Here is a 21,608-nt window from a genome sequence, read left to right on the forward strand (position 1 = left end):
GCAGCAAAACTACTGCGATATTGTTTTTTTAGATAATCATTTTCAGTTAGTAAACCCTAATGTCTAAAGATTTAGTTACACAGTAGGCACAATCAATATTTGGCAGAGACTGGCTTTAAATATTTTTACTAAAATATGTTCACTGCTGTGTAAACAGGGTCCAAAATAAAATTTTGATCACACCAATGATCAAATAAAAAATGTAAACTGTAATATTACCAGTACGGAGCCCCTAAAGGGACCTTTGCAAAAAAAAAAAAAATGACGGAGTTTCGTGTGCTCACGAGATACTTTGAAAATTGTATTGTAACGAAAATTTAATTGTAACGCAAATAACGTGAAAGTATCTCGTGCGCATGCAATACATGTCTAGTGCACACGCGAACGTATCTCATGAGCACGCGAAACGCCTTCATTTTTTTATTTTTGCAAAGGTCCCTTTAGGGGCTCCGCATATTATAGTATACACAAACCGGAAAACGTAACGCAAATAACGCGAAAATATCTCGTGCGCACGCGAAACTCCGTCATTTTTTATTTTTGCAAAGGTCCCTTTAGGGAATCCGTATACCAGCCATTAAACTGTTTGCATTATTTTTATTCAAATATACACTACACTGTTCAAAACTTTGTGGTCAGTTAGAGTTTTTTAAAGAAATCAATACTTTTATTTAGCAAGAATTAAATTTTAAAATATATTAAAATAGAAAAGTTGTTTTAAATTGTAATAACATTTCACAGTATTACTGTTTTTTACTGTATTTTTGATACATTTAATGAAAAAAAGCATAAGAGATGGTTATAAGTCTCATGGGTATATTTGTAGCAATAGCCAACAATACATTGTATGGGTCAAAATTATTGATTTTTCTTTTATGCCAAAAATCATTAGGATATTAAGTAAAGATCATGTTCCATGAAGATATTTTGTAAATTTTCTACCGTAAATATATCAAAAATGTATTTTTGTGAGTGGATATGCACTGCTAAAGATTTAATTTGAACAACTTTAAAAGTGATTTTCTCAATATTTTGATATTTTGCACCCTTAGATTCCAGATTTTCAAATAGTTGTATCTCAGCCAAATATTGTCCTATCCTAACAAACCATACATAAATGGAAAGCTTATGCATATGATGTATAAATCGTTCAGATGATGTATAAATCTCAATTTAAAAAAAAATTACCCTTATAACTGGTTTTATGGTCCAGGGTCACAGATACATACATACAGTATATTGACCTCATGACAATGGGATTATTTAGCTATTTCTTCATTGCATATTTGTGATAAAACATTGCATGTCATTGTGTCATTTTGCTCCTCATATTAGTTTTGGTGCCTTAAAGGGATAGTTCACCAAAAAATTATCATTTACTCACCCTCAAGTTGTTCCAAACCAGTATGAGTTTCTTTCTTCGGTTGAACACAAAAGAAGATAGTTTGAAGAAAGTTGGTAATCAAACAGCCATTGACTTCCATAGTAGGAAAAAATAAATATTATGCAAGTCAATTCTGTCAAATGTCTGGTTATTAACATTCTTCAAAATATCTTTTTTTTTTTTTGTTCAACTGAAAGAAACTCATAAAGGTTTGGAAGAACATCAGCTTAAGCAAATGATGACAGAATTTTCATTTTGGGGTGAACTATCCCTTTAATATGAGAAATATTCCACATACGTGTCTCCACATGAAGTTATGGGGGGAAAAACTCCTAGATAAACTTATGATGGAAAATTCTCTACTGAGGTAAAAGTTGTCAGACATATGTTTTCTTCAGTACATGGTTTGATTTGAATAACATATTACGTTGTCTTGGGCAATTTGGTCTCAGAGAGTGTTAATTTTGAACCCTGTGTGGCTAAACACTTGACAATACACAACATGAAGTCAGTTTTGCGTAAATCGCATCTTATGTCTTTCACTTCCAGTCATGTGCTCAATATCTTCCTGGACACATCTACAGTACTGCCGATTATAAAGACAAACATTGACAATATAATTAAAATGCCCCTATTATGCTTTTTCGGATATTCCTTTTCATGCATGGCTGTTTGTGAATGTAAAAGCTAAAAGTGCACATTAAATGGAGTTACTGTCTAACAAAAGAAAGAATCGATTCCATTGTTACTGTACGTATCACTCTGTATCAAGCTGAAATTCAGATATGGTAATAGGCGTTTGGTTTTTGGCACACGCTGTAAGCGGTAGACCAATCACAACAGACTGGGCCATCTGACCAATCAGAGAAGAGAAGGCTGTCAGAAAGGAGGGGTTTAGAGAGACGGAATCCTTGATCAACCCGTTTCAGACACTGTGAGAAAAGAGGTTATGTGCAATGTATATTATGAGAAAATGAAAGTGTTTTTTGACCTTGGATGCATGTGAACCTACAGTAGGAGACCTCCAAAACAAAATTAGGAACTTTTGAAATAGCATAATAGGGGCAACTTTAATGCTTGTGTACATTAACTACAGGGTGTTACAGTTGATTGATATTTCAAAATATTTTCTTTAATTTTTGAAAATACGTCCATGGATATATAGAATTCATGAAGCAAACTTTTAAACGCAATGCCATATAGGAAGTTTTACAGCATACCTCACATTATTCACATAAAAGTCCTGATGACCTGGCCTTTGAAAACCAGCGTAGGATCTCTGTGTAAACTGTTCGGAGTAATTCAGTTTTGACCGGCAATGTTCTGCTCTTTGCTCCTCTCCTGCAGGCCGAGATCTCGTTCTGCAACCTCTGAATAGGCAGAGGGCAGTGCGGTCGAACTGGCTGATATTTCCGCAGCCTGGTTGCCAGGTGGACCTTGCGAGCCAGGACTAACTCTGTTTTCAGCCATAAGTGGACTGGTCAGACCCAAACTGCTCAGAGCATCCAACGTACCATCAGGGTCCACCATGATATCAATTACTAGTGATTTAAAGTTCAAGAAAAATACATTTATTGAGTTATTCTGTTATAGTCTTTCACCAATGCAACTAAGGACTATAAATCATTCAGTCAGTTAACATATGACACAGTGAATAATCGTACCGCCCAAAACCTTTGAATGCTAGTGTATAAAACGAAACAACACTATAAAATGTTTTAAAATGGTCAAAAACATAGTGGTTTGGTAATGATGCCTAATGAAGCTGCTCTAAAGGCTGGAATAAACTGCATAAAATCTGAACAGATTTTAAAACACTAGGCATCTTGCAGACTTTGTAAATGATTACAGAGAAAAACTGGGCATCGTACACTAAAAAAAAAAAAAAACTGAGGATCACACACTACCAGACTTCTTAGTAAACAGTCTAAAAATAAAAATGACCTTTTTATATAAATAATACAAATAATAAATTAACAAATACACATTTTCACACCACACTAGTATAGAAAGCTACATACTATAGGCCTGTATGTACCCACAATATAATGACAGAAAAAAACACTAAATACCAAAAACTTTTAGTTGGGTCTCAGGAGGATATTGCTAGGCAGACATTAAAAGTATGGACAAAACAAGAACACCTCAGTACTGCTTACCTAGCAACTGTCGTTCCACTCTTTTCAGATTCTGGAGTATGGAAGAAATCTCCTGAGGATGAAAAAATAAAAAAGACTAAATAGAAAACCCTCACAAGCTGCCAGATCTTAGATATAATCAAAACTTTACAGCAAACTGAACAGAGAATTCTGATGCTTTGAGTAAACTGCTATGACTTTTTTTAAATAATGTAGCTGAAATGTTAGATTCGTAACACTGATATGGTTGTGGGTAAACACATTATGTAAATATTATAGCAGTTTATTTTCTGTCAGCGCTCGGTCGTTGTAGTCATTTGTGCTGCTCAACAGCTTCTTCATTTCAGAAGTTCTAAGAGTTCAATTCAGGTCAGCCTGCATTACAGAGTTAGATTTACTGCCCTGTCATTGAGCAGAGTTGGTACGCCTCGGGCCTAATCTGAGCGGTGACAAACCATGAGTCAAAAGCTCAGTCCAATTAAACTGAGAGATCTTCAGCTGAGGTGCCTGTGATGTATGAACTCTGAAATCTACCAAAACATCACGACAACTTCAGCATCATTGGATGATAATCCCCGTTAAAAAACAAAAAATGCCCCCACTCTGACAATTGCTTTATACATTTACAGCAAAATCAGAGTACAAACAGTTTTAGCCTAAAAATTAAAAAAGAGTAAAAATAACAGTAGATAAATATGAATATTTATTAAAGAACCATGCTGAAAATCAGCATATTTTAAAAACATTGATAGCTGATGCTAAATGGCTAGCTAACTAGCTAGCTGATGCTAACTTGAGGTAATTTTTAAATATAAAGTCCAAATATTTTTATTCAACCACCTAGTTAGATTACATTTGATGGAAAAACAAAGGATGTAATGTTCAGAACATGGTAACTGTAATTATGATAGTGGGAAGTAATGCCCCCTGGGGGCGTTTTACCCCAAGTGGCTGGAAGTTTAAAAAAAATTGTCATTCTGAAAATATGATTATATTTTCCATACATACCATGTACTCCCTAACTACAGGCCTTACTACTCTCATATCATGTTATGTTCTACAAAACAACAAGCTTTAAACACTATTTTTTTTACTGCTGAAAATTAGATAATTTGCTATGAAATCCGTTTTCTCTCAGTTTTGTCACCAATGTAAGCTTCACAGTGAATACTTCTACATCACTCTTGTTAGCTTAGTCCATTGCAAAAAACAAAACAAACAAAAAAAAAAAAAAATCATATCTACTGGTTATTTTGGGAAAAACAGTAGGGGAGCATTTAAAGCCAAGGGGGCGTTTTCCACTCTACCCTCTAAAATAAAAAAATAAAATAAAATAAAATAAAATAAAATAAAATAAAATAAAATAAAATAATTAAAAATATAAATTAAAATATAAAATAAAAAATAAAATTAAATTAAATTAAATTAAATTAAATTAAATTAAATTAAATTAAATTAAATTAAATTAAATTAAATTAAATTAAATTAAATTAAATTAAATTAAAATAAATCCTGAGATTGATGATCAGTGTGTTCTGATCAAAAAATACTCCCCTCTCACCTGATTAGAGGTCTTGAGGAGAGGCACCTCATTCTCTGCCTGCAGTCTGCTTTCAATCTCTTCCCACTTTCGGTCCTTGTCTTTGAATAAAATCCTGTATGAACAGTAATAATTCAAGATGTGGCCTTCCAAAAGACCGTTCAGAACTAAAACTGTGAATGTTTTACATAATACAAGGCTATCAAATCATGGTCAGAGGTGCACAAGGATCATTCTCATAACAAATATTCTGTGAAGACAATTTTAACAAACATGAAATAAAATGTAGCGAATTAAATAAAAAGCAGATACCTGTACCTGATTTTGTTGGCTGTTTTTTCCATGGCCTGTTTGATTTTTGCTGAGAGCTGGGAGACTGATGCCAACAGCAAACTGTCCAGCACACCCTGTGAATGCAGAATAAGCATATGCTGTCATTGTAAGAAATAAGATGGATTCAGAGACACGTGTCAAGATCCTGCTTTCTGTTATGACAAAAAAAAAAAAAAAAACCTCCAGCACCGTCTTGTGGAACATAAGTAACAAAATAAATCGTAACTTCTAGTAATATGTAGTATGTATGCATGTATATACGCTGACTAACAGAGTTCAAGCTGTAAGATTTTTGAGATTCAGCAGATTCACCTCATCTCTGCTCCAGGTCCTACGGCGGATGGCGCGGGAATCTTGACTGCTGATTGCACCGCGAGGTCTTAGTTCCACACCTCTGCCACTGATCTCTGGAGCACTGCCTAGAACATCCTCAAACACACGATCCTCAACCTGAGAGAGGTAGAAAGATAAGTGCTTACATCACTGATTATACAATGCAGCAGTATTGTTATTTTCTATATTGAAAATCTTCCAATGCAATGTTTAAAAGATTTTTAAACTGTTTTGAATCATATTCTCTTAAACGATCAATATGCCAGTACGCATTTAATTAAATACTGAATTAATTATGTTAACAATGCACAGTAGGCAAAACCAAAGTCTTTAACAGACTTGTCGAGATGTATTGATATTCATCTCTGCAGGCACCAACGAATTAAATGATCCATATAAATATAAAAGATGCCCATGGCTCTGGTAATGATGTAGTTGTCTTCTCACTGAAGCTGAGGGAGCAGAGGAAGGACTAACAGAGTCAATCTCTCCGGCAACGTCATGAATCTCACGTGCTAACATGGCCAGATCCTTAGCCAGGTCTTGACTGATTCTGGAACAAAGGAATACAAAGTATGATTCATGATCTAAGTCAACCATTTACTAGGTCAACAATTATTTGTATTATGAGTAAAAGTACATTTTATTTATCATACAAAGGTAGCTGATAAGACTTTTTAAGGCATAAGCAGTGGGCAATAGCATCACTAAATATGAAGAAAGTATTTGTGGCAATCGAGAGGAGAACAGGATCGAGAAAGGACCTGCAGTGCTGTTATACCACATGTCGCTGGCCACAAGGATATAGGTCTGACAACAGTTATTAGTTTGTGTTTGATTTGAGTTTTTCCAACATACACTTATGTTCAGTAATATCTTTTTGAAATTAATAGCAAGGATGCATAACATTGATCAAAAAAGTGACAGTGAAGACATTTAAAATGTTGAAAACGATATCTATTTAAAATAAATGCAGTTCTTTAGTCATTTTTATTAATCAAAAAATGCATCACTCACTGTTACGACAAAAATATTAAGCAGCACAACCATTTTCATTACTGTTAATAATAAGAAATTTTATTTGAGCACCAAATCTGCATATCAATATAATTTCTGAAGAATCAGGCGACACTAAAGACTGGAGTAATGATGCTGAAAATTCAGCTTTGCCATCACAAAATTTACATTTAATGTAAATTCAAACAGAAAACAGTTGTTTTAAATTGTATTGTATAATATTTCACAGTACTTCTGTTTTACTGTATTACTGACCAAATAAAGGCAGCCTTGGTGAGCATAAGCATCCTTTCATTTAAACATTTTAAAAAATCGTACCTACCCAAAACTTTTGAACAGTAGTGTAAATTTCTTATTGTTCCTTGTGTGAATACAATACACACACACACACACACATCCTATAAATACTCTTTAAAATAGATTTTTATGCTTTGTGTCTTATTAAAGTGTTTTGGCCTGATAGTAGGATGTGAGGTAATGTTTATTAATTATTACACATTATTATTAATACTTAATACAACAAATGCCATTATAATATTTTATACCTCTTTTGGGGATGTGTTTTTTAAAAAACAGTCAAAAATGTTCAATACAAATCACATTTTTAAATATTATGTTGCTTCAATGTAGCACACTACTTTTTCTATGCTTGTATAGTAACTAGCTTTAAAAGCTAGCTTCACCTTAGCTTAGAATATTTGTGTAGTTTGTAGCTTAGTTCATTAAACTTTTTGAGTAGCTTGTCCAACACAGGCCGCTATTTATTACCTGGCAATCTCCTCACTGTGGGCAGTCCAGTCTCTCATGTAATCATCCTGCTCTCTGCTAGACTGGTGTCGTAGCATGGAGATGCCTCCAGGGCTGGGTGTTGCAGGGGCTGAACCCCCTAGCTGGGTTACCCGTGGAGCCATTGGACGCAGACGACCGTGCTGAGTGGAGTGACGGTTAGAGCCATACTCATCCTCTGAGGTAGAAGCATATTCGATAGGTACCCGGCGCCACCTTCCACCAGCTATAAGGAAGTCATATAACAGAAGAAGAATGTTTTAGTTGGAACAATTTTGGCCAATTATCCATTCTAGTATATTTTCCCCAAAGGTCTGACCTGCAGGTGTATTTTGAACATTGGGAGCACCAGGACACTTATCAGGCAGTTTGGAAGCGCTGTTAGCTCTCGCTCTGGGGACGACCACAGAGGATGAGGCTGCTGTAGAGCGGAGACCGAGTCGTAGAGCGCTCTCTGGGGCAGGGCGTGGGGCAAAGCCCCTGACCTTGCCTGATGTAGCCTCTGAGTCACTTCGAGCTGAAGGAGAGCACACTCTTGGCCTTCGTGGCTGAGCAAGTGCTTCAATCCGAGAGAGGGTCCTGCGTCCAGCCGAAGGTCTTGATGCAGAACTGGCGGTAGAGGCCTCTGAAGCAACAGACATACGATCGACATCAGCGAGGTCTGTGTCAGAAGCTTCGCCCAGTCGTGCACGGCGAAGAAGGGAAGATCGTGTGGGTCTGGGCCGGGGAAGGGTTGATGGTTTAGAGGTGGCTGGTGCAGGGGCTACAGTTGTCTTTGCTCCTTTGGTCTTGCCACTTGTTGGCTCTGTCTTAGAGCTGATATTTTGACCCCGGCCCTGAGGTCGTTTTACCAAAGTAGCATCCTGGGCAAGCGAAGAGCTTAAGTCATCATCTGTCAGATCGAGAGATGTCCAAGCCCTGGAGCCAGCTGAGCCAGAGGGCTGAGTTTTGCCTTTCCTTTCTATGCCGCTGGTGTTCTTAGTGGCTGTTTCACGGCCTGGACCTCCAGCTGAACGTTTCCTTTGGGCTGTTTTACGCCCTCCTTCTCCCCCAGCCTGGCTGACTGTGCTTGTCGTATCAATGTCAGATTCAGGTGAGACAGACCCCTCCAGGGAGTAGCTCGGTGGATCTGCAAGGTCTGATAAAGTGGTTTCCAGAAAAGCAGCCACAGCCTCTGAGTCTTTTAGCATGGTCGCAGCATCAATGCCCTCATTGATGACAGCCATTTCCCTGTGCTGGGTTGAGGCACCAGGCCCATCGATGCAAGGTATGAGCTCCAGGGGAACATTAGCACTTGGCCGTTCCACTGTAAAGCTCTCTTGCCTCAGTAACGGCTTCCCTGTCTTCTCTCGGTCCTCATCACCCTTCTTTCGTCTCCCATCTTCTTGTTTCTTCTCGATCTGTCTAGCATGAGTTCCCTGTTGCCCAACTTTATTCTGGATTCTGGGTGGAGTTGGCTTGTTCACTTTGGACTGATCTACAGCTGTGGCCATTCCTGAAATTCTTTGTCCAGTTTTAGAGATTCTATTGAGCCTATCTACTTTCTCCTGAACTTCTAGATCTTGTTTCTCTGATGAAGGGACTGGTCGTCTGAATTGGCTCTGTGTGCCCTCAGGAGCCAGTGGATCCATAGCAGAGTCTTCAGAAGGGAGGTGCGGGAGGGTCCTTCTCTTACGTTCAGACGCATTGATATCAGCTGTTGAAACAAAAAGAAAATCTGTCAAAATTGAATTGTAATACAAAACCTAAGAATTTTTTTTATATGTTTGACACCCTTGAACCTTTTTCATCTGTGGAAAACATGGTGGGTTCAGCCCCAGATCCCTCAGGATCGGTCCGTATATGACTTGCAGCTAGGCTAGCCCACTGTGAGACCCACCTTGGACCACCTACTACAACCAAGTCATCTGGTAGCACCTTTATAGAGGAAAATGGACAGTAAATTTAGTTGTTTTTCTTATCTGAAAAATAAATGATTAGGAAAAATTAGAAAAGGATCTTTGTGGTTCCAAGAAATCTATATAGTTTCTTTTAAAACTGATATCAATGTTCTTTACTGAATATCTTCAAGGATACTAAAATGTCTTCAAAAAAGTGTGGCAAATATTATTGATATACCTCTGCACCTACATAACCAGTTTGTCTGTTTTCCATGGATCCAGATCTTGGACAGATAGTTCCTCTATCTTTCTGGTGTTTTGGAAAACGCAGTTTAGTCAGGGCTTGGTTGTCCTCCACCCCAAAAACCTAAAACGTAACACATTCTGCACCATCATTGCATATCGGTATCTGAGAGCTGTTGCGATTTTAAAAAGGACTCCAAGTCTATTGGTTTTGACATCTTCAACCATACAAGAAAACATAACTTCTATGCTTCTGCAGGTCTACCTTATCAATCATACGCCTGGCCTCTTCCTCCTCAGCATTGCCATTCTCCAGTTCAATGGTGTAGGTCCCTCTGTCACTTTGGTCATCTATATGTCCCCTACTTGGAGTCTCTTGAGACCCAGTGCTTTGCTCTCTGGGCACGTTGGCTTTCTGTGGGGAAGAACGGTTAGTTCTTTTGCCAACTTCACCTCCTACTGGTTCCATCTTTTTAGCTACAGATGATGGTTTGTGCTGGAAGAGATCTTCCCTCCCACAGAAAAGGCCTTCTGTCTTCTGCACACCCTGCTTTCCTCTGTAACGCTCCTGCAGGAATGCCCTCCGGTTACTGAGCTGTTCTCCCAGTGCATTCTCTGAGTCACTCTGTGTGCCATCTTCATGTTTACTGCCTGAAAAAGAAGGGGCGAAACATAAAGAAGTATGGAGCAAAACACATGACCAATCGCTTGTGACTGCAGCCAATGGCAACCAGAAGGCATTTCATCATTTATGGGTGAAAGAATTGCCACTCAATTTTTTTGTCTGCATCTATTTATTTAAATGTTTTTTTTTTTTTTTTACCAAACTCCTATATATATATATATATATATATATATATATATATATATATATATATATATATATATATGTGTGTGTGTGTGTGTATATATATATATATATATATATATATATATATATATATATATATATATATATATATATAATATACATTTTTACCAAACTCCTAGACCAACAGTTCTTATGTGGTGTGAGTATTTTATACACATGTTGAAAAATAAAAAAATTTCACACGAACCCCATGCTACTGTACAGAAGACCCCTCCAGACCCTCATGACTGTGTGTTAAGGTCGGTAAGTCTCTTAAAGTATCAGATTATATGACTTCATGACAAGACAAGGTTAGTTCAGGTTGCAAAATGTCATGTGGTGCAACTCTGATATTTATAAGTAATTTGTCATATCTGTAAAACAACAACAACAAAACTATTTACCTTGAAAAATTTATTTAAAAAATAAGGTGAGTACATATATTCAAAAGATTTTACTTGAAAATATCACTTTTTACTTGATTGTTACACCACATGAAATTTCAAAAGAAGGCGGAGCTTTAACAGCTTGCGCTTCGGTTGCTCAACAACAACAAAGCTGGAGAATCTCATGCAGCCAAAATGACGATTGTCAGTAAAGGTATTCAGCCTTACATTGTTCAAATCGGAGTTGGACACTGATGGCGAGACTCAGGAAGAAGTTACAACCTTAAGAATGCAACTGGACATTTCTGAATGGTTAAGTGGATAAATTTGTGTAGTTGCTGTGGAGTTGATTCAACTCATCGACTAGCATGTGCCATCATGTTAATCCTTTGTGCAAGACCTGTATGGATGCCCACTATACATAGTGTACCTGTCAAACAGAGCCATATACACCAGGCTAACGTTTATGATTGCTATCAAATGCTGTGAATGGTCTAATATTTTTTCCAAAAGATCCCTCGGACAGAAACGCTCCTTTTTTAGCAATTGAGCTTGCCAGGGTCAAGTTGCAGGCTATCCAATCTAACAAGACTCTAAATTGTGTCTGTGTCTGTGCAGCCAACAGCAGAACAGTTAGCATGCTTTGCTTGAACTTTTGCCATAGCCTTAGAAGTGGTACACCGTTTTCACTTGCAAAAACAAAATGACAGAGCTGTGGGTGGAAACGTGCAGATTAAGGGGCGGTAATATTATAATAAGATTCCCTTCCTACGTCAGTAGGGGAGCAAAATCTGAGCAGTTTGTTTTTTCAGATGCTTGCAAAGAAAGGCTTGCCAAAACGAAGTTACTGGGTTGTCCTTTTTTTCTGAAATGCACCGGGGATCCGATTATAGCACTTAAACATGGAAAAAGTCAGATTTTCATGATATGTCCCCTTTAACATATCTGCATGAATACAATTATTATCTTTCTGAGTACAGATTTTTTGCAAGGACATTCATATATCTTTGACCCTTATATGTGTCTCTTTGAGCATCATTACACAAATAGAGCCATCAGTAACTTTCTTCACCTTACCTCTTAGGCTCCTCAGCTGAACTGGCACATCACTTTTCACGCTGTCTCCATCATCCTCAGCAACAGATTCAGAGCGGGCCAGTGGCAGCTCATTCTGTGCCAGCCAGTCCGCCACCTTTACCTCCGCTGCCACCATAGCAGCCTGCAAGGCACTCAGTTCCTCTCCTGCCCCTCTTTTCGGCCGCTGTCGATGGTCTTGGGCACCCTTTGAGGCTCGCTCTTTGCCCTTCCCTGAAGCCACTGTGTCAAACTCAATAGTGAAGGAGGCATGTCCATGTGCTCCACCCTCCGACGCAGGGATTGTGGAAGCTGACGCAACTGCCTCTAAGCTGCTGGTAGGGATGCTTTCTCCTGTGTCGCCTCCGACTAGAGGAGTCTCCTTACAGGGGATCTCAAAGTAGCTTGGTTCCTGGGTCCCCAAATTCTGTGTTGTGACTACTGGCCCCATCTCCTGCTTTGCTGCAGTGTCTTTATGGCCTGCATGAACACATAACATGAGCAGGTGGCATTCATGAAGTCAGTTAACTGAACACGACAACAATGACAACAGTCGTACCTGTTTCATATCTAACTTGTTTTTGCTCAGAGGCCTTTGCATCGTGCGTTGCAGAATTTTCATCATCTGCGTCCCCGTCACCCCACCAAGATGGCTGTCCATAAAGAGGGGTTCCTCTGTGGAGCACAGCTATGTCTCCTGCTGAAAGTTTGAGATACTTTGAGTTTGGTAAGATAAATGTAACTCTTGTAAACTCACGAACCACCCATCTTCTACTCACCTGACACTTTCTCTTCTGTCTTTGGTGCTGATTCTGAAGGTCTAACCTCAGCATCTTTTCCTCCCTCTGCCCCTTTGACCTCTGGACTTTCAGTGGTTTCCCCTGATGGTGAAGGCTTCTTGTTTAGCTGAAGCTGACTGGTGAACTTTTCATGCTGTCAATAAAGGTGAATGTAAGAAAGTCATGACAGAATACTAGATATGTTGTCCTGTAAATCTGATTGATATTGATCACATATACTGATTATTTACAGTTCAAAAGTTTGGGGTCATTAAGTTATTATTATTTTTTAATGTTTTTAAAAGAAGTCTCTTATGCTTACCAAGGCTGCATTTATTTGATCAAATGTACAGTAAAAAGTGTGATATTGTGAAATAAAAATACAATAATTGTTACAAATAACTGTTTTCCTGTGATGGCAAAGCTGATCTGATTTATTGCTCAAGAAACCTTTCTTGTTATTATCAGTTTTATCAATTATTATCAACAGTTGTGATGCTGAATACTTTTGTGGAAACTGCTTTACATTTTTTTTTTCAGGATTCTTTGATGAATAGGACATTCAGAAGCATTTATTTGAAATAGAAATCTATGTAACATTATAAATGTCTTTACTGTCACATTTTATCAGTATAATGCATCCTTGCTGAATAAAAGTATTGCTTTCTTTCATAAAACAAATCTTTGAATGATTTTGTATTACTGCATTTGTATTACCTTCAGTGCTTCCTCTGGAACATGTAACTCTCCACGTACTACGGTAAATAGGTTGGTATGTAAGATGGGTTAAGGAGAAAACAATATATATAGAAATGTACATGCATAGCATACTTGGACCAATTGTAATTACATAGTACATACTTAAAATTTTAAATGTAGACAGTTTGTTATATTGTGATTGTACAAACTAACTTCAGTGGAACAAATCAAACAAAACAATCAATTTGAAATTTATTTTGTGCTAAAAGGATATCATAGCCAAACCGTAGCTTGTCACCCATTTTCAAAGTAATATATTGCTGTTCCTGTATACGAACATCATTAACAAAGGTCTACAGGAGAGAAAAGGAGGTTAGCTGTCACCATATGCTTTTCATCATATCAGTGAAGACAAAATTAATATCCATTACAAACAGGTGCATTCCTCACCCCATTCAGGCTGCCCAGGTCTTTAACTTTATGTTCATCTGTAGCTACTTCGTAATTGATGACAGCGTGCTGTTTGTCAACACTACGAGACTGGAATATAAAGAGAAGTGAATGGATTATGGGAATAAAGAATATGCTATAGATTAGTGGATGCTTGGTTCTAAGTGAAGGTGGGCTGGAGGAAATTATCTTTGAATTCTTTGAAATATACTGTATCGCACTTCACACAAAAAGAGTACAAAATATGGCCAGAAACTCTTAAATGCAGTATATGGTGAGTAAAAGGAGTTACTAAAATTATGAAATATACTTCAAAATTATCTTTTTTTTAACATTCTAGCAATAAAGATTGTCAAAAATAAATAATACACCTAAAATACAGGATACAATAAAAATACAAGCAATCACTAGGCTCATTTGGCACCAACTTTCTCATAAATTAAAGAAAAATTATTTTGTTAACAAGGTTGAATGGGGCGAGCATGACGACAGATATTTAATTAGTTTGTCTGCTTTCATGGTATGTTAACTTTAATATCAGATAATCTTACATATCTAAAAGCTCTTAACACAACACACTAAATGAAACAAAGTTGTGTAAAGTACTATATAGGCCTACAATATGCACAGTTATGGATCCAGGGAGAATGGACTGTACACTTGAAGGGACAATGACATTCTCCTGCTTGTGTATGAGTAACAGTGATCGAGTTACCTGTAGCATAAGCTCACAGTCATCCCGTCCCACGAAGATCATTTCCCGGGGAAGGCGGTGCCTTATTCCCCCACCGCTCACTAAGAACCAGGATGTCAAACTCATCTTGACTTAACCAGGCCTCCTCTTTTCCTCCTGATCTCTCTCTAGGTCATTCTGTTGAAAGGTCGGAGAAGAGCTATTACCAACAGCAACTGGTAAATGAATTAGATAAGCTCAACTCAACTTGTATTATGTGAATATGGAGGAAATAATGTAATGTATCTACTGTATACTGATTGACAAACATTATTCACTATCAACAAACAAATATATACAGTATGTTGATAGAGCCTAGTCTCACAATATGACAATGGAGCTATACAGCTTTACATGAGCAATACTTTCCATAATATAGGTTTGTATTATTTAAAGTGCAGCCCATGAGGCTAAATATACCCGGTGGAAGCGAATTCCTCCATTCCTAATGAAATTGGATAATTTATTGCTAAGCACCAGACAAGCAGCTGACTTCCCTAACAACTTAAACTCTTTCTCCTCTAAAAAGGGTGAAATCAGGGTCTCTTCTTTAAGACTTTGAACTAAACTAAAATAAGTGATGCTGACCTATACCAACAAAAAAAAGTCACGTTTTTTTCTTTATATATATATATATATATATATATATATATATATATATATATATATATATATATATATATATATATATATATATATATATATTTATATATAGTTCACCCAAAAATGATAATTATGTCATTAATTACTCACCCTCATGTCATTCCACATGTGTAAGACCTTCGTTCATCTTCGGAGCACAAATTAAGATATTTTTGATAAAATCCATTGGCTCAGTAAGGCCTGCATCGTCAGCAATAACACTCCCTTTTTTAATTCACAGAAAGCTACTAAAAACATATTTAAAACAGTTCATGTGACTACAGTGGTTCAACCTTAATATTATAAAGTGAAGAGAATACTTTTTGTGCGCCAAAACTAACAAAATAGCGAATTAATTCCACAATATCAAGTGATGGGCGATTTCCAAACACTGCTTCATGAAGCTTTGAAGCTTTACGAATTTTTTATTTCGAATCAGTGGTTCAGAGAGCCAAAATCCCATGATTTCAGTAAACGAGGCTTTGTTGCATTATAAGTGTTTTGACACTTCAATAGTTCACGTGAGTCTGGCAGTTTGATATGTGGTCTGAACCACTGATTTGAAACAAAAGACTCATTGAGCTTCGAAGCTTCATGAAGCAGTGTTTTGAAATCACCCATCACTAGATATTGTGGAATAAATTCGCTATTTTGTTAATTTTGGCGCACAAAATGTATTCTCTCTGCTTTATAATATTAATGTTGAACTTTAGTCACATGAACTGTTTTAAATATGTTTCAGTAGCTTTCTTATTGCTGGCGATGCAGACCTCACTGAGCTATTTAATTTAATCAAAAATATCTTAATTTGTGTTCTGAAGATGAACAAAGGTTTTATGGGTGTGGAACAACATGAGGGTGAGTAATTAATGACATAATTTTCATTTAAAACCCTTTAACTTCTTGTCATTTTTTATCCCTGGCATAAATAGTTTTCCCTTATATATGTGTATTTGTTGAGTTGTATATATTTTTACAAATTTTGTACATTTTATGTAATACAAAAAAAAAAAAAAAATTACCAAGCCAATTTCACTGGGATACAAGCGTCAGAAAATATTTGATAAATTCTTTTCTTGCAAGGGAGATTACCATACACCACCCTGAAAATCATTTACACAAACAATATTTAAAGCTAGGGTAGGCAATTTCAGAGAGGCTAGCAATAGCTAGCTAGCTTTGAAAGCATAAGATCCCACCCTCCCTTCAGAGCATCTCCAAAGCCACACCTCTTTCAAAACACAGGAACGTGCACAGCCCAGAATAGAGTCTGCAAAGTGTCAGGAGAGACACCGTTCAATTACCTCATGTTTCAAAGCACATAACATTACAATAATAATGAGCGTAAACAAATTACAGAGCTCTTACTTGTTCCACCTGACTGCTGCAGATTAATTTCGGCGTTGATAGTGTTCTAAAAATCTGCAGACCTGAGTCTAAGGACATGAACAGCTCTGAGAAGAATGTCACGGGTTACCATCTCTTAATTATGGTTACGACATGGAGTGAATGCATCATAAGCTCTGTGTTTTGGTTCCGGAGGAACTGTAAAACACGGCTACTGTTTGTTGCTGTTTGTTGGCATTCGTGACTGTGAGTCTGCAACTCCTTACAGAACACACTGATGATGTGTGATGTGGGGAACAGGGTGCGCAGAGGTATGGAAATACATATGTTGACAGGAAGGTAGGACACTGAATGCAATGCAATTGCAATTCGGACCGAATGCAATGATTGGTCCTACATTTGGTCCTGAGAATTCCACAGAAGATGTACATTTTTAAATATTTAGAACACTTTTATAATTGATTGCTATCAGGATGTGCAGAGAGTTTCAAAAAGTATAACAAAAAGTGTTTATTAAAAAACCCTCCTGTTGTCCCAAACCTGTAAGACCTTCGTTCATCTTCGGAACACAAATTGAGATATTTTTGATGAAATCTAAGGGTTTCTGAAGCACACATAGGTAGCAACGTCAGTGCACCTTTTGAGGTCGAGAAAGGTACTAAAGACATCTTTAAAATAGTCATCGTGACTGTGTTCAACCTTAATGTTATGAAGCGACGAGAATACTTTTTGTGCGCAAAAACAAAACAAAAATAATGACTTTAACAATCTGAACTGTTGTCATATGTCATATGCATGAACGCAGTTCAGTGCTTCCGTGTTCTACGCCAGAACGCAAACTCATTATTGGCTGGATCCTGTGTCAGCATCACATGCATGCATCATGCTGCTCACATGTACGGTGTCGGCCAATACTGAGCCTGCATTCGGACGTAAACACAGAAGCGCTGAACTGCATTTACTACGTCAACTGCATATTATGACAACAGTGCAAATTGTTAAATAAAGTTGTTATTCTTGTTTTGTTTTTGCGTACAAAAAGTATTCTCATTGCTTCATAACATTAAGGTTGAACCACTGCAGTCACATACTATTTTAATGAAGTCTTTAAAGGGGCGGTATCACACACAGTTCCTGCCAATCTCATTTTAATTTTAAATACAGTTAGAGTAATATTGTATCCTTCATATCTCCGAAAAGTCTTTAGTTTTATCATATTTATAAAAAAGATAGATACTCTGTACCAAGTCTTTCCGAAAAAAACGACTCTCCTTGAGGCGTGCCTGCCGTCAGTGCCGCTGGCGGAGCTAAAGAGTCACAAGCGTGCACAGCTTTTGCATAGAGATCGCCTGCAAGCTGTGACATCATTATATATAAAAAGGGAACAAAAATGTTCATGTTGTTTACATTTTATGCACTTGTGTGCTGATTGCCAACAAAACAAAGACATCTGATGCAGCTTTACTCAACACCCGCAACCCGAACTGGGACATTCATCACCGAAATCCCGGGAACAAACAAACATATGTGCACAACACCGTTGCTGCCCCGGAAAAACAAACTTCTTCCACTGTCCCCTTAACGCTGGGTCCTTTGGGAAGCTGAAAAAGATCATCTTTCCCTCACAACCAAAAACACACTCCTTTGTTGACAGGAGCTGCGTCTCATTTCAGTGGCTGCGTCCTCCGGAGGTCACATTTGAAGGCTGTACACGTCATCAAGGATGTCATATTTAAGAAAAGTAACCATAATACAATTGACTGATATTCATTGTGAGGTGTAAAATACTGTAATTTCTTTCTTTCTTTTCAATCTAACGGTTATTTTCCTAAATGACTCTGATGTATGCAGCCTTCAAAGGGTGCAGCCCCTGAATTGGGACACAGCAATTGTTGAAAAATCTCTCGGCTTCCGTACCCCGAACGAAGCGCGTTGATGGGCGTGCTCTTGCTCTAGGCGATGTGTGTGTGTGTGTGTGTGTGTGTGTGTGTGTGTGTGTGTGTGTGTGTGTGTGTGTGTGTGTGTGTGTGTGTGTGTGTGTGTGTGTGTGTGTGTGTGTGTGTGTGTGTGCACGGCACGCTTATCAGGTAGAAGTGCCTATACAAAAAATTCCACACTTTATGACGTGATACAGGCCATACTTAAAAAAAAAATCAGCAAAACTTGTCCACAACCGGAAGTAGTATATTTGGCACAGAAATACTCCATCATATGTCCAACTCGTGTTTTGAAACTTTGGCCATGTTTAGCATGAGAATGCAACTCTTTAACAGTGTAAATAAATCAGAATGCATGAAATAGTATCACACCTCCCCTTTAATACCTTTCTGGACCTCAAAAGGTGCAATGATTTTATCAAAAAATATCTTAATTTGTGTTCTGAAGATGAACAAAGGTCTTAAGGGTTTGGGATGACATGACAGAAATTTCATTTTTTTAGTGAACTAACCCTTTAAGCAATCACGTTTTGTTTGTTTAGAATCAAAAGGCCCGATTCGTGATGTCCTGTTTGTGAATGAGTTCTTTTGATCTGGCTCATTTCAGTGTATCAATTGAACCATTTTATCAAATTGAACTGAATCTTTTGACATTTTGTGCCTTGAGTCAGCAGTGATTCACAAGCCACTCAATCAGTATACTCAAATGTGTCAGACTCTCCAACTTGTAAGGAAATAATATGGTCCTAAAACCCATGATATCTGTTTTTGCTATATCTTATTTGCAATTAACCGCTCAAACCACTTTGCAAATCAGATCTGATTGCAGCAGTTAACTGGTTTTAATATCTGAGCACACAACAACCAAGATGTCGGAATTACATAATGACGTAAAAAGAACTGATAGACTGGGGAAAAAAATGGTTTGAAATTAATCAGACTTTCCAACTCTATTTTGAATGGGTTATTTTCCATGGATTGATCAAACGGTTGAGCAAATCAAGCTGAATTATTTGGACAGTTTACTCAAACACTGAATCATTTGAATCGCTTTCTGATTGCTGTTTCAAACACGATGGGCTACTTTTAGAACAAAAAGGCAATGGATTAAGTGGATATTTAGGCTTCTTACAATCAATAAAAACAGACTGCTAAAGCTATATCGGTTTCCAGTAATGAAGATCTTTGCAGCTTGTGAAATACTATATACTGCGGATAAAGACATTTTAGTATCAAAACACTAACAGTAGGCCTACATGAAACATAATACGGCATCATCATGTTATTTATTTAATATGGTAATCATGGTAATTACTATGGTAATCATTTAATGTCATTGTATTGCCATCTGACTGATACCATGTTGAATGTTTGTAAAAAATAAATAAAAAAAAAAACATTTAATTTTGGGGGATGGGATCTGTACTTGCAACAGAATTTGAATTCAACTTCCTGTTGGATAAGGTCAATTCAATTCACATTCCAATTCATGATTACAGTTCTTCAGTCCTGGGACAGTGGAAAGTGATATGGTCTGTATAGAAACTATAAGGGATCCTGTCAAGAACATGATGCATCAGAAAAATGAGACCAATTAGCAATACATGTTCATCATGCCAGTTCCCGTTGCTGTTATGGGAGATGTTCCATTCTCATTTCTGTAATGCAAAAATGCCTCATTTCTATAATGCGATAAAAAGAAGTTTCATTATCATGAAGAATCTACTGCAGCGTGTGTTTTTAGATATTGAGCGGAAATATTTAGATGAAATCAGCTAATATGCATACATACATCCTCATCTTGAGAAGCAGCGCATCATTTGCGTGTGTGCGGAGCATCAGTCTCCGCCTCTGCCTTCAAGCATTGGCCTTGTTCTGCACCGTTACTGACAGATATGATATTTATTCTAAGAGACAGTCGCTCACTATATACACCCAGCGCATAATTTAATACATAGTTTTTAAATACGTAATGTTGCACAGATATGACGCTCGTGAGGAGAAGTAGCATACAAATCGACGCATGCATAGGCCTAAATATTTTTAAATAATTGTGCTACTGTTTTCATCACGTATCAGACGCCGTTAGAGACCTCCAGTCGGTAATAGGCCAGATCGGTCGCCTCTAGAGCTCATGACAGCCAATTACTCCTTTCCATAAAGCGAAATAATTGCTCTTAAAATTTAAAACGTATATGTTCATAAAAAATGTGATTAGTATATAAAACACAGCGCAACACTTACCTAGTACATCCCAATATATTTATTCCATAAATGACATCCGTCTGCTCTTGTGCACGGAGAAGCGCTGCTCTGCCCATCCCAGTCTGAGGTGCAGTTGCGCGTCTTGACGCACGATGGCGCTGCGGTGTCAAGAAAGAACAAGACGACAGGCGCTCCCTGTGGTCAGCATATATTTGTGCTTTTGCGTGTATTTTCAGACATGAGAAATTAATGTGGAATTATGGGTTGAAATATAAGCAACTTTTTTTATTTAAAAAAATCCCAATATATAATAATAATAATATATAACAACATATAACAAACAAGCTATGGAGACTTGAATAAAAATGACACCAAAAGAAAATGTTTAAAATTAAACAAATAGCCTACAAAATAAAACAGAAGATTAGTGGCTATGTTTATTGGTTTTTAAGCTTTAAATATGTATTAATAGTTCATTCTGATTCCTGTCAACTTCAGCTATTCGCTGATAGACAAAATAGATAAGAAATTAATAGGCTACTGTTTGTTCATTCACCGAACACTAGATGGCGAAATTGTACATGACAGTCGATTTTCGATTTTCCTTAGTTTTCCTTAGTGGAGACATTTTTGGTCCATATCAGGAAAAACAGGTGATGGTTGTTGGAAAAGTAAAACTGCAGAAAGTTTTCTGTGATGAGTAGGGTTTTAGGGGATAGATTAGAATAAATAGTTTGTACAATATGGAATGTCCCCTAGAAACATGGAATCCCAACGTGTGTGTGTGTGTGTGTGTGTGTGTGTGTGTGTGTGTGTGTGTGTGTGTGTGTGTGTGTGTGTGTGTGTGTGTGT

The 21,608-nt window shown here is 37.3% G+C and overlaps 1 protein-coding gene across 1 annotated transcript; it reads right to left on the minus strand.

The window, feature by feature from the left end:
* Window positions 1–2,686: 2,686 nt before the first annotated feature.
* On the minus strand, window positions 2,687–14,712 carry cep170ab (centrosomal protein 170Ab). Its single transcript, XM_067374001.1, has 19 exons — window positions 14,608–14,712; window positions 13,893–13,982; window positions 13,717–13,795; window positions 13,461–13,519; window positions 12,744–12,897; window positions 12,524–12,661; window positions 11,963–12,444; window position 11,903; window positions 9,920–10,305; window positions 9,650–9,778; window positions 9,313–9,448; window positions 7,851–9,227; window positions 7,514–7,757; window positions 6,176–6,281; window positions 5,708–5,845; window positions 5,381–5,469; window positions 5,084–5,177; window positions 3,544–3,595; window positions 2,687–2,925 (listed from the first exon to the last, which is right to left on the minus strand). The coding sequence occupies exons 1-19, from the start codon at window positions 14,710–14,712 to the stop codon at window positions 2,687–2,689; spliced, it is 4,098 nt and encodes a 1,365-aa protein (XP_067230102.1).
* Between the last annotated feature and the right edge of the window lie 6,896 nt (window positions 14,713–21,608).

This window comes from Chanodichthys erythropterus, chromosome 21, assembly GCF_024489055.1.
Source record: "Chanodichthys erythropterus isolate Z2021 chromosome 21, ASM2448905v1, whole genome shotgun sequence".
Lineage (NCBI taxonomy): Eukaryota > Metazoa > Chordata > Actinopteri > Cypriniformes > Xenocyprididae > Chanodichthys > Chanodichthys erythropterus.